This window comes from Podarcis tiliguerta, assembly GCF_965153285.1.
Source record: "Podarcis tiliguerta genome assembly, chromosome: 11".
NCBI lineage: Eukaryota > Metazoa > Chordata > Lepidosauria > Squamata > Lacertidae > Podarcis > Podarcis tiliguerta.
This window is the reverse complement of record NC_139544.1, coordinates 55,237,389-55,249,264: the sequence shown is the minus strand read 5'-3', so window position 1 is coordinate 55,249,264 and position 11,876 is coordinate 55,237,389. Positions and strand designations below refer to the sequence as shown.

At 44.0% G+C, this 11,876-nt stretch overlaps 1 protein-coding gene and 1 long non-coding RNA gene across 2 annotated transcripts in view; both read right to left on the bottom strand.

Moving 5' to 3' along the window:
• LOC310659634 overlaps positions 1–11,876 on the bottom strand; it is a 43,497-nt gene that overhangs the window by 2,059 nt on the left and 29,562 nt on the right. The gene's annotated exons all lie outside the window — the stretch shown is intronic.
• On the bottom strand, positions 1,180–11,613 carry ATP5F1A (ATP synthase F1 subunit alpha). The gene is made up of 12 exons (XM_083402944.1): positions 11,363–11,613; positions 8,007–8,085; positions 7,106–7,275; positions 6,537–6,710; positions 6,278–6,444; positions 5,596–5,744; positions 4,924–5,075; positions 4,594–4,818; positions 4,351–4,458; positions 3,338–3,482; positions 1,883–2,033; positions 1,180–1,497 (listed from the first exon to the last, which is right to left on the bottom strand). Exons 1-12 carry the CDS (start codon positions 11,420–11,422, stop codon positions 1,416–1,418), a joined length of 1,662 nt encoding a protein of 553 aa, XP_083259070.1. The 5' UTR covers positions 11,423–11,613; the 3' UTR covers positions 1,180–1,415.

Here is an 11,876-nt window from a genome sequence, read left to right as displayed (position 1 = left end):
AAGGCTAGAAAGATGAGGTGGTGAAACAGGATCTGAGGGAGTATATTATCTAAGTTCTAGGAAAGGGCTGAGTGCTAAGAACTACAAGGCAGCGGAGAAGGACAGCAGCTTGGGAAGCTGGGCAATTGGTTTCAAGGAGTCAAATGAACACAGCCAAGCAGGCATGTTCATGTAACACAATGCTTTCATGTTTTTTATTGCAGTGCCCTAGGGTTTATTGTCTGTGCATGTGCTGCCCTCTACTGGTCCATACATTCAATGTACTGGTTCTGCTGGCTAGGGGTGATGGAAATTGCAGTCCAAAAACAGCTGGAGGCCAAAGTATGTGAAACTGTTCTAAGCGTCAAAGGAAAAGCACCTCCCAGTCAAACAAGTCGTGTAATCCTAAATGTGCAAACTGGAGAACCACGTCTCTCCCCCACCCTCCAGCTAAGGGCAGTTTTAGGTGCTTGAAAACATGCCAGAAAGTGTCGGATGTGATGTCACATTGAGGGATGAAGGCAGAAGCAAAGTTTCAAGGTGCAGCAGATGCCACCAACCTGTTTGCACATAGGCCTGAATACACACATAGGAAAAAAATATAGCTGTGTTGAGATGTTTGTGCACCTACCTTTCCAATATGTGTTTTAGAGAAGTGGCCTGTGTGTGTTTCTTGCCAATACTTTTCTTTTCCTCTACAAGGCCAAAACTTTTCTAAAAGGGGTGAGACTAGTTTTCTGGCAATGTGTCGTCAGGCGATGTGCTTCTTGGAGGCTGATGTGCCACCTAAGGTGGTTCCCTCATGAATGGACTGTCTCTGATTAGTGGGGGTGTGGACAATGAAAGGAAAAACAAGCTGTTCGAAACTTGTGGTTTTGGCCACCTGAGTAAACCCCTTTTAGAATGGGGTAGGGCTAGTTTGGCCTGTACAAGCAGCTTGTACAATGGATTAAAACTCTGCTGCCCATTTTGCAGCCACCCAAACATACCTTCCCATCCTAATATTCCAACCACCTAACCCCAAACCACATTGTCAACCCCCAGGTTAGAAAGTCTGAGCAGTACGGCAAAGAGGCAAAGCAACTCTCCCACATGTGTGTTTAAGGGCAAACAGCCTTTAAAAGAAAGCTTTTGTTCTTTAATTGACAGTGTGCAATGTTTGCACCGAGTCTTAAAAGTATTACCCTAACGAAAAATCAGTATGGTTTGCAAGATTTTATTTGCCATGTACACACCTATGTTGGATGCCAGCAGGTCACTATCGCAGTGAGCACTATGGCCACAAGACTTCTTTACATGGAACTTTTAATTCTCAATGAGATCTGTACATTCAACACACACATACCTTTTATTAAGCCTCTGGTAAAAAAATGGAACCAGAGTGCTACCACCGTTCAGTGACAAAATATGCCTTGTATAGAGAACTGTCAAAGAGTTTATGCTTCAAATGTTGCCAGGAAATTTGTGACTATTTCCTTCAGCTTGGCTTCAGTTTGTTCAGAGATCTTCCCATCAGTCCTGTCAAGGCAAAACCAACCAAATTTGAACTCTCATCCACAGCAGACTGTGTAGCAACCACTCCTTCACTTCAACCCTTCTGCAGCGACTTTTTCTGCCACCAGCTTTCTCTTTCCCCCACCTCCACCATTATCCATAAATCGCCATATTTAACGATATTATAAAAGGAACCTAAATATTAAATGCAAGTGCTGTGCGCCATCCAAAGGCAGCCTTTTGAAGCAGCTCTTCCAAGTGAAACTTTGTACTGTTTTTATAAAGTCATTCCTGCTCTTTAACAATAATCCTCAGAACTGTAAGAACTTTCAGTTGTTCAAAGCCACAGTCATTCCATAGAAATGTATGACTGCCTCACAAGCAAGTGGAAGTTTCTAGTCTATTTTACCTGATTGTGGAGAGGAGGGCCTGGTGCTGGCTCAGAACGTGAGCAAGGAAAGCACTCTCGAATTTGGTGATCTTGCTGGGCTCCAGCTTGTCCAGGTGGCCTCTTACCCCAGCATAGATAACAGCAACTTGTTCCTCAATAGCCATGGGAACTACAGAGAGAAATGTGCAAACTTAGGTTAGACCACTTGGTCATTAGCGTGCCACAAGACACAGCAAACCTGTGCCTATGCTAACTATAGTTAAGGCAGGGGCAACAGGATTTGGTACAGAAAGTTAAGAACACTTCACACTCCCCTTAATAGAAAGGTTCAAGCTACTGCTCAAGGCAGATACTTCTCTGCTCAGAGACCTCCAGGAGTTGCAGGGAAACATCTTAAGACTGCCAAGATTCCCAGCCAGACACAGGAAAATCACATTTCTCTTTCCCCCTCCCCACACATGCATATGTACAAGGAACTTCTCTTTCATCTTCAGCAAATAAGCATTTTCCCTTGATCAAATAAACTGATTCAGGAAAAGAGAAAGTGTTTTATTAATTACAGTGGTGCCTCGCAAGACGAAATTAATTCGTTTTGCGAGTTTTTTCGTTATGCGAGTTTTTTCGTCTTGCAAAGCACCACTGTGTATTGACGGTTTCCCATAGGAATGCATTGGCGGTTTTAAGAAAAAGGCGCAAGACGTTTTCGTCTTGCGAAGCAAGCCCATAGGGAAATCCGTCTTGCGAAGCAACTCAGAAAACGAAAAACTCTTTTGTCTTGCGAGTTTTCGTCTTCCAAGGCATTCGTCTTGCGAGGTACCACTGTACTCTATTTTGCCCAGACATCACCCGAAGTGATAGTGATGGAATTAGGCAATGCTACAACATTAGGCCTAACAGGAGCTCAGAAAAGGAGGAAGAAAGAAGTTCTATCCTCCTGTAGGGGACCCAAGGATCTGCAAAGTCAGGAAAGGTTTCTGACTACCTCATTCTAAACACTGGAACATGAGCAGGCACCTGTTTTATTTCTACACTTATTTGTGCTCAGCAAGATTTCAACTAAACTGAGGAGTCATTCAGCAAACCTTCACCTATTACATCAGGCACAGGGCACCCCAGGTCCAGGGGCCAAACGCAATCCTCCAATCATCTCTCTCTGGCCCTCAGGACCTCCTCCCCAGGTTACACCCTTCAGAGACCCTGCATTACACAATCCTTGAATTTTTCTGCCTGGCTAGAATGTGCCCTTGAACTCTGATAATGCCTCTGGCTTGCCAGACTGGACAACAGAGAGGGGTGTGTGTAGAAGATACAAAGGAAAACAATATAATTTTGCTTCTGGCCCAGAGCCCCCCCCCCCCCAAAAAAGAAGATTGTCCAGAAGGAATAAAGCAGACCTTGGGCTGAAAAACATTCCTCAGCCTTGTGTAACATGGGGAGGGTGTGTTAGAACTAGAAGTCATGCAGAATTCTTACCATATTGTCCTTGTTTAAGCAGTTCAGTCAGTCGTACACCACGATTGAGCAGCTGCTGAGTAGCAGCATCCAGATCTGATCCAAACTGGGCAAAAGCAGCTACTTCACGGTACTGAGCCAGTTCCAGTTTCATGGTTCCGGCCACCTAGAGAAAAGAGTGGACAGGCTTATTGCCTTTTCTAGGCAAATCATTCTGAACACTTTCCGCTTGCCAGTCTGTGTCTTCAGCTACCTCCTGGACCATCAGAATTGCTATGACAATATAGGAGGGGTCACAGTTAACTATCCAGATTAAATATGGCACTGTCAGGGATGGGCAGGCTTCAGGCCTAGGAAAACAACTGTGTTTTTACTAGGATGCTAAGGTCCACCAATTGGTGCTAGGTACAAATGGCAGCTCAGCGGCCTGACACAGGCTTAGAATTAAGGAACAAGCTGCCACCAAACATTTCTCAGTACCAGAACTAAGCTCATTATGTTTTCATACAGAATTTGTCATTCGTTTCAGCAGTTGTCATCCACAGCAGCTAAATTTAGCGCCTTTTGTTATTGTCATTGTTAATTAGTCAGATTAATGATATTACTCAGATATCATTGCCACTCAAGAGTACCCTCTTGTCCTACAGAAATTATTGCTCAAAGTCAGAGGAGCCAGGACCAGGAGGTACAACAATTAGACAAAAATGGTCTAAGCAGAATTGATATAGAAAAGGTCTGGCATATTATGCTATTGCTCAAGAAATTTCCAATCTTGCTTTTGCTAAACTGGCCTCCACTTAAACTTTTACTAAACCCATTCCTGCAGAGACAGCAGCATGGAATATGCAATTCTGTATGCTAACCAGAGAATACTCACTAGCTTGCCACATGAGCCTCTTTTATTCAATAGTTCTAATTGAGATAATGAAATGCTACAACAGAACGATACTGCTGCTGTGATCCTGCATCCCAACACAACAAACTGAATGCTTAGCTAAACCATAGTGTCAATATAACTAAGATTTTACACTTACCTGCTTCATAGCCCTTGTCTGAGCAGCAGAACCGACACGAGACACAGACAGACCAACGTTGATGGCTGGGCGGATACCTTTGTAGAACAGCTCAGTTTCCAAGAAGATCTGTGGGGAAAACCAATATTTAATTTTACCAGACACTAATGTGACTAAAGAAGTGCAATTGGGCCCAATATGGACTTCAGGTCAGCCCAGACCATTCTGTACGCGGATTCTCAATTAAGTGCTTTGGGATCCTACCTGACCATCGGTGATAGAGATTACATTGGTTGGAATGTAGGCTGACACATCACCAGCTTGAGTCTCGATGACAGGAAGGGCAGTCAGAGAGCCACCTCCAAAGGAATCGTTCATTTTGGCTGCTCTTTCCAAAAGGCGGGAGTGCAGGTAGAATACATCGCCGGGGTAGGCCTCTCGGCCAGGTGGACGACGCAGCAACAGGGACATCTGGCGGTAGGCAACAGCCTGTAGATACAAGAAAGATGTTACATCTGTTTCACCGGCTCCAAGAATCTTCTTAAGGTCCAAGTTTGTGCCCCGCAAATTAAGAAGCCAACAGGACATTCAAACCTGTTTGGATAAGTCATCATAGATAATCAGAGCATGTTTGCCATTGTCTCTGAAGTATTCGCCCATGGAGCAGCCAGAATAAGGAGCCAAATACTGAAGGGGGGCAGCGTCTGAGGCTGTAGCAGAGACCACAATAGTGTACTTCATGGCATCTGGAAAAAATGGTTTGAAACAGTTTTGTCAGTGTCAGTTTCTAATTAAATGGAAATGGAAACAGATTGGCTAACAGCCATTCAGTTACCAGATTTTGCCCCATCGCACCATACCATTTTCTCACAGTATTTCAAAGTGGGGGACTTTGCTACAGTAAATGTCAGAGTTTACAAAAGTGTGTCATTTCTCTTTGTATCTGCAGGAACTAGGGGGCATGTTTTCTCCTATTTGTCCTTACCCCGGCACACTGTAAGTTGTGCAAATTTAGCATTTAACAGAAATAAAATTAAGCTGCAGTTTCAGGAAAGCAAAGCAGGTCTTTAACTAACAGAGCTTAGTACCAAGATAATGGGACATGGAACTTGACAAATATTCTGCTGTCAAGAACATCTCAGCTGTGTACATAAAACAGTTATAGATCAATAATACACAGATAAAAACAGTTCAAAAAACGTTTATGCTATCCATTTCCACAAACTTCACTTCCATCTAGGAAGTTTGTGCAAAATACATAAATACCTGCATCAGTGAGCCTCTTCACCAGTTGAGCAACAGTGGATCTTTTCTGGCCAATTGCAACATAAATACAGTACAGTTTCTTCTTTTCATCAGTCCCATCGTTAAATCGTTTTTGGTTGATGATGGTATCAATAGCAATTGAAGTTTTCCTGCAAGGAGAATAGCAGGTCATTTAGCATCATTTCCTACAGCCTGTCCAAAGCTTTTACAAAAGATTTCAAGCTATATTTTGGGGAGCCCCAGGGTTCCTCATTGAGGAAATTATTATAACTATTATTTATTTAATTTATACAGCACTATTCACCTGAAGATCACAAGGCAGTTTACAACATAATTGTGTGCAAGCATAATAATCATGGACAAGCTTCTCTCCCCATATGAATCTTATTTTACAATGAGCTGAATGTAATCAGGAATTCATTGGAAGTTTGTTGTAGAGCCACTGCACTGCCTGAACTGGATACACCTAAAAAAAAATGCCCCAGAGCTTTCTACAAAGCCCAGGAGATTTGAGACAGGGGCACTGGGCTCCTTGGCCAACAAATCAATGTGTGAAAGGGATCCCTGAAAAATGGGAGCTTTAAGAATAAGACACTTTTCTGAATTCACAGGGCACTTTTGCATCACAGAAAACTTAACAGCAGTTAGGAAAAGCAGTTTGAGCGAGACACTAGCTCCTTACCCTGTCTGCCTGTCTCCAATAATCAGCTCACGCTGACCACGACCAATTGGTACCAAGCTGTCTACGGCCTTGATGCCAGTTTGCATGGGCTCTCGCACAGAGATTCTAGGAATGATCCCAGGTGCCTTCAGACCAACCCTCCTGCGAATCTTGGAAGCGATGGCACCCTTTAAAAGGAAGACAACATTGTCATTTTCCCAAATTTGCTCACTACTGATAACCGACACGCAAAAGCAGTAAACATCGTTGCCACACCAACCTTTCCATCGATGGCATTTCCCAGTGCGTCTACAACACGTCCCAGCAACTCTTCGCCAACTGGGACATCCACAATGGCTCCTGTTCTCTTCACAACGTCCCCCTCCTTAATCAACCTGTCATTACCAAAGACGACGACACCAACGTTGTCAGGCTCCAAGTTCAGGGACATACCCTAGAAAGAAAGTTAATTTAAGAAGGAATTGAAAAGATGCATTCATGAGACACTCCAGTCAAGTGTTGGCAGGGCAGATTCCCACAACCAACTGAAGTCTACCAGGCTATAAGGTTTGAAAACAGTATCAGACAGTGATGATATTCCATATAGGATATGCTATGGCTGAGCACATTATGTTAGAGCTATAATCATAGTGGCGGGTGTCATATCTTCAGTGAGTAAAGCCTCTTTGTAACGATTTGATTTTAAACCACATTCCAGTCCCAACATTACTCATAATCAGGTACCTTTCACAATGTAACCAAAAGGTATGAAGACACCTTCAAACCAAGAATCACAAGTTTTACACAGGCACTTAATACAAATACAGATGCACTGAAAACAAAACCTACCTTAAGCCCAGAAGAGAACTCAACCATTTCTTCTGCTTGAACATTCCTGAGGCCATACACACGGGCAATACCGTCACCAATGGAAAGCACACGGCCAGTTTCTTGAAGCTCAGCAGAGGTGTCAGCGCCCAGAATGCGCTCTTCAAGAATTGAGGATACTTCAGCAGTGCCTGGCAGAATTTAAGTCAGGACAATGAAATTTCTTGTGCCACTGGAAGACTCGTAGAACCTTAGCTTGCTTTACATCAAAAGTGACATTTCTGGTAGTCTGGATTAAACAAGATAGGTTAGGTCTGAATCTTGTTTATAGCACATCCTTCTGTGTGGTGTGGTGACAAGACTCTATTTAGTCTATGAAAGCTTAGATGTCCACCTCTAATCTAGCCAATGGCATGCAAGACACCATATATAGAGAGAACAGATCTACAACTGTAAAAGCAGAAAAAAACATTTTATTGTTTTATCTTTCTTTGGTGGACATATACCCTTCAGACAAGGTTTTCAAGGTGTATTTGAACATTTGACTCAACTTTCTAAAACCTACTCAACGAAGCTTGCATGTGTTAGGTAAGCTGGATGGAATATTTAACAGTTTCATTTCTTGATTCTGTACAATCATGAATTAGATTAAGCTAAATGGTAATCAAAGTACTCTTCTATTTGCCCAACTGCCGCTATTTCTTAAAACTCCAACAGAAAATTAAAACTTTAGTTAATATACCTATTCCAAAACATTTAGAAGCGTAACCAGTTACGTAATTGCTATACAGTACTACATAAAATGCTGTATTTATTTTGTTTCCACATGTTTCACCAAATCAATGCTTAGCTGCAGTTAACAGTAATCACTATCATACTTTATTACCTAAGTTGAGTTTCCAAATATTTATTTTTTACTCACCTGTTTTCTGTTGACTTGTTTTGGAGGCATGGAGGTTCCTTGTTACAACAAATGATGCACCCAAAGCATTCCGAGAAACCTAGCATAAAGAAAAATCTTTTGACTTTTACGTTCAACTTATTATCACTTTCTTGACATTTATGAAATCACACTCGTTTTTGCTACTCCTCACTCCATCTCCCCGCAGGGTTTACTTAATTCCAGTTATCAGCTCTTATATATCAGCTATTGATTATTTCAACCATAAAGGTATGTTACTGGTATACGGTATCTCAGTGGTGGCGAACCTATGGTACGCGTGTCAGAGGGGCCACTCAGAGCCCTCTCTGTGGGCATGCGCGCCATCACCCCAGCACAGAGTTCGCCACTAGAAAGCCAGAGGGAGGCGGGGCTGGGCTGCTCCCCTCCCATTCTCCATGCACGCCTGAGGACATTTTTCACATAACCCACACCTCTGCCCAGCCCAGCTGCTCCCGCTCCATTCTGTGCCCCTCTACTGAGTCAGGCAGAGCCAGCCAAGCGCATCACTTGAACTGCTCCTCATGCTCCAAGCATGTATGAGTTGTTGTTTTTTTTCTAAACTGAAACCTCGGTATTCAGGTTAAATTGCTGTGTTGGCATTTTGCAATAAATAAGTGGGTTTTGGGTTGCAGTTTGGGCACTCGGTCTCTAAAAGTTTCTCCATCACTGCAGTATCTAGAACAGGTAGACATATGGTACAGTCCATTTCTAGTATGCAGGTTTACTTGGAATTATACACCCACTGTAGCGAATGGGGCTTTCTCCTGGGTAGAAATGCACAAGATTGTAGCTTTAGATTCAATACTGCTGCATGTGACTTTAGCAAGTAAGGTTTTGGCACCACCAACACAGAGAAAGAAGATACAAAATCTTAATGATTTGTACAGACTACTCAGTATTAGTGGCTGGAAGGTATTGAAAGGGAAATAATCAGCTCAAGTACAGTGGTGCCTCGCAAGACGAAAAGAATCCGTTCCGGGAGTCTTTTCGTCTTGCGGTTTTTTCGTCTTGCGAAGCAAGCCCATTGACGGAGTAGCGCTATTAGCGCTATTGGCTTAAAAAGGGCTAAAAACGGCTTTTTTTAGGGGGGGGATTAGCGGTTTTGCTGCTAAAATGCTTTTAGCAGCTTAGCGATTCAGAATAAGGGGTTTTGGAGCAAAAAATAATAATTCGATTTTTTTTCGTCATTTTTCGTCTTGCGAAGCAAGCCCATAGGGAAATTCGTCCTGCGAAGCGCCTCTGCAGACGGAAAACCCTTTCATCTTGCGGGTTTTCCGTCTTGCGAGGCATTCGTCTTGCGGGGCACCACTGTATATTGATTTTAGTGGCATCCTCCATTCCACTTCTGTAGAATCCTGGGAGAAGGAATGGGCCTAGCTCCCTGCCATCTGAAAAGTTTCTTTCATAGATTCATTCTTGCACAAACCTATTCAAAGGACAAAAGTAATGCCTATATAGTCACTGTACTGAAAATTGGGAAAATACGGGGAAATTGCAGACAACCTCTTGGATAGAGATGTCCAGTTTTTTTTTTTTTAAAAAAGCTCTCTCCCATGTAAGGCCTTGCATTTGAAACTGGATGCAGGTATTTGTTGCTCCTTTTCAAGTACTGTGTAGGAGCTCTGAAATAATTTAATTTGAGGTGCCTTTTCTAAAGAATGACCTTCAGTACAATCTACCAGCAATACTGCACATGGACGCTCTCAACACTAATTGGTCGAAAAGAGCAACAAGGACAAATACATCAACTCTGTAATGTAATGGCAAATGTGAAGACACAGGACTGTGAAGAGCTGATGGAACTGTCAAATATGTAGCTGCAGTCACAGCTGTGAAACCTAGGGCTGCACCACCAAAGTATATTGCTAGAATGAATGAAGATTTACACTGAAATTTTTGTCAAGAATGAATGGTGTATTAGTGTTTTTCTATTATAAACTGCCCTGTGATCCGCTGCAGAAGGGCAACATAAATTTTAAACAAATAATAAGTAACAAAAATAAAGAAGATATAAACCTATCTTACAAAACAGAGGAGGAAGAACTCTAGGACTTTCCACCACTGACAGGCTTTCAAGGCACATAGATCTACAGGGGAGACCCCAAACGAGTGGTTGCATTTACAACCCCTGAACTTATCTTTTTAAGTTCCCAAACTTGTCTGGAAGGCAGTTTTCTCAATCCCTGATTAAACACAAAAGGTGAGCAAATACAGCTCATAAAAAAGGCAATGCCAAAGGATTCTCTTATTAGATGCCACCAAGGTCACAAATACCAAAAGACGATGCTGTGATGACACCACCACAAGCGCTGTCATCCTGCTGCAAGGCAAGGCAAGGCAAGTATGCCTGAAACAGCAGCCACTTCTCAGGAGCCCATGCACGCTCCATCTATCCACAAGGCCCTTGTGCGGAGGGCCTTCCCCTCTCTCTTTCCCCCTCTGTCCTCATCTGGGTTCCGGTTGCTGCAGGATCAGCAGCTGCAGGTCTGCCGCCTTTTTGGCATTCTGTCTTTACAGGCTTTCACTTCGATTTTAAAGACATTTAAACTTCTCAATATTCTAATCTGCTGTGCGTGGTCCAGTTGAGATTCCTGCATTGCAGCGGGCTGGACTAGAGGACTCTCTCAGGGTCTTCTCCAACTATACCATTCTGTGGCGACAGAAACTGAATTGCTTTGAAAATATAAACTTAAGAAATTGAACGGAGGCATTGCGGGTGATGGGGACTGGATAACACCTTCTGCACCCTCAAAGTGAAAAGGAGCCCAACTGCATTTCTGCCCAAGATGTTCGCAGCTCAGAGAAGAGCAAATCAGGGGTCAAAATGCCTCTCCTGCAACCTTTAAAAAAGAAAAGGCGGAATATTGGAAGAACAACCATTGCTATCGCTATTTATTGATTACCACTGACAACCACCCATGCTTTCCAATGCCTAGTACAGCTGCGCATTATAAGTCATCGTAGAAACAGAATAAATCACAATCACGAGGCTTTATTTAAAAAGAAGAACCACCGGGCACAGGGCCTTTGCTCTCTGTCCCCCACCAAGGTGCAGCGGCTGAAAGGGACCCGTTTCCCTTCGCAGTGACCTTGCCAGGCCTCCAGGGGCGAAGGGAAGCGAGAGGACGGGAAGCTCCCGCGACCCCGCTCCCCATCCCGCCGTGGAGCCCAGGGACACGCGAGGAGGGCGAGGCAGCCTTGCAGGGCAGCGAGGCCCACAAGAGCACGGAGCCTCCCCCCCTCCTCAATGTCACCCGCAGGGCCCCAAGATGGCGGCGCCGACGGCCGCCTCACACGGACTTCCCTCCCTCCCTCCGCTCTCGCGTCTCTCTCACCAGGCCAGCCTGCCGGGGCAGGGCGCGGGCGAGGGCGGCGGCTACGCGCACGGACAGCATCGCGGCGGGAGAGGGCGGCGGAGAACCAAGGGAGAGAACGAGACGCCGCTACTGCCGGGGCCGCTTCTTCTTGCTTCTCTTGCAGCCGCCGCAGCCGCCTCACGTCAGGGACCCGCGGACAAAATGGCCGCCACGCAGCACCGCCCCCTTTTTGCCGGAAAAGGCCACGCCCCCTTTCCTTCAAGCCGAGCGGAGATGAGAAAGTCATGACCCGGAAGCGCTTCTGCTGCCTTTCCCCATGTTTTACCTCAGTTCCATTCTTAGTAGTAGTAGTAGTAGTAGTAGTAGTAGTAGTATTAATAATAATTACTATTATTATAAAATAAGTATAATAATAACATAATAATTAAATATAATAAAAATAAAAATATTGATATTATTATATCGGTCCGGTTTCTTTATCTGCAGTTATGCCTGAAATTTCTCTTCATGTGTGCGTTTAAGGGGGCGAGAG

Excerpts from the sequence above, each read along its gene's own strand:
- ATP5F1A (XM_083402944.1), bottom strand. The coding sequence starts at position 11,422 with ATGCTGTCCGTGCGCGTAGCCGCCGCCCTCGCCCGCGCCCTGCCCCGG. Across the intron at positions 6,711-7,105 it reads AGTTCTCTTCTGGGCTTAAG|GGTATGTCCCTGAACTTGGA; the intron begins GTAGGTTTTGTT and ends CTTTCTTTCTAG. Across the intron at positions 6,445-6,536 it reads GAAATGCCATCGATGGAAAG|GGTGCCATCGCTTCCAAGAT; the intron begins GTTGGTGTGGCA and ends TTCCTTTTAAAG.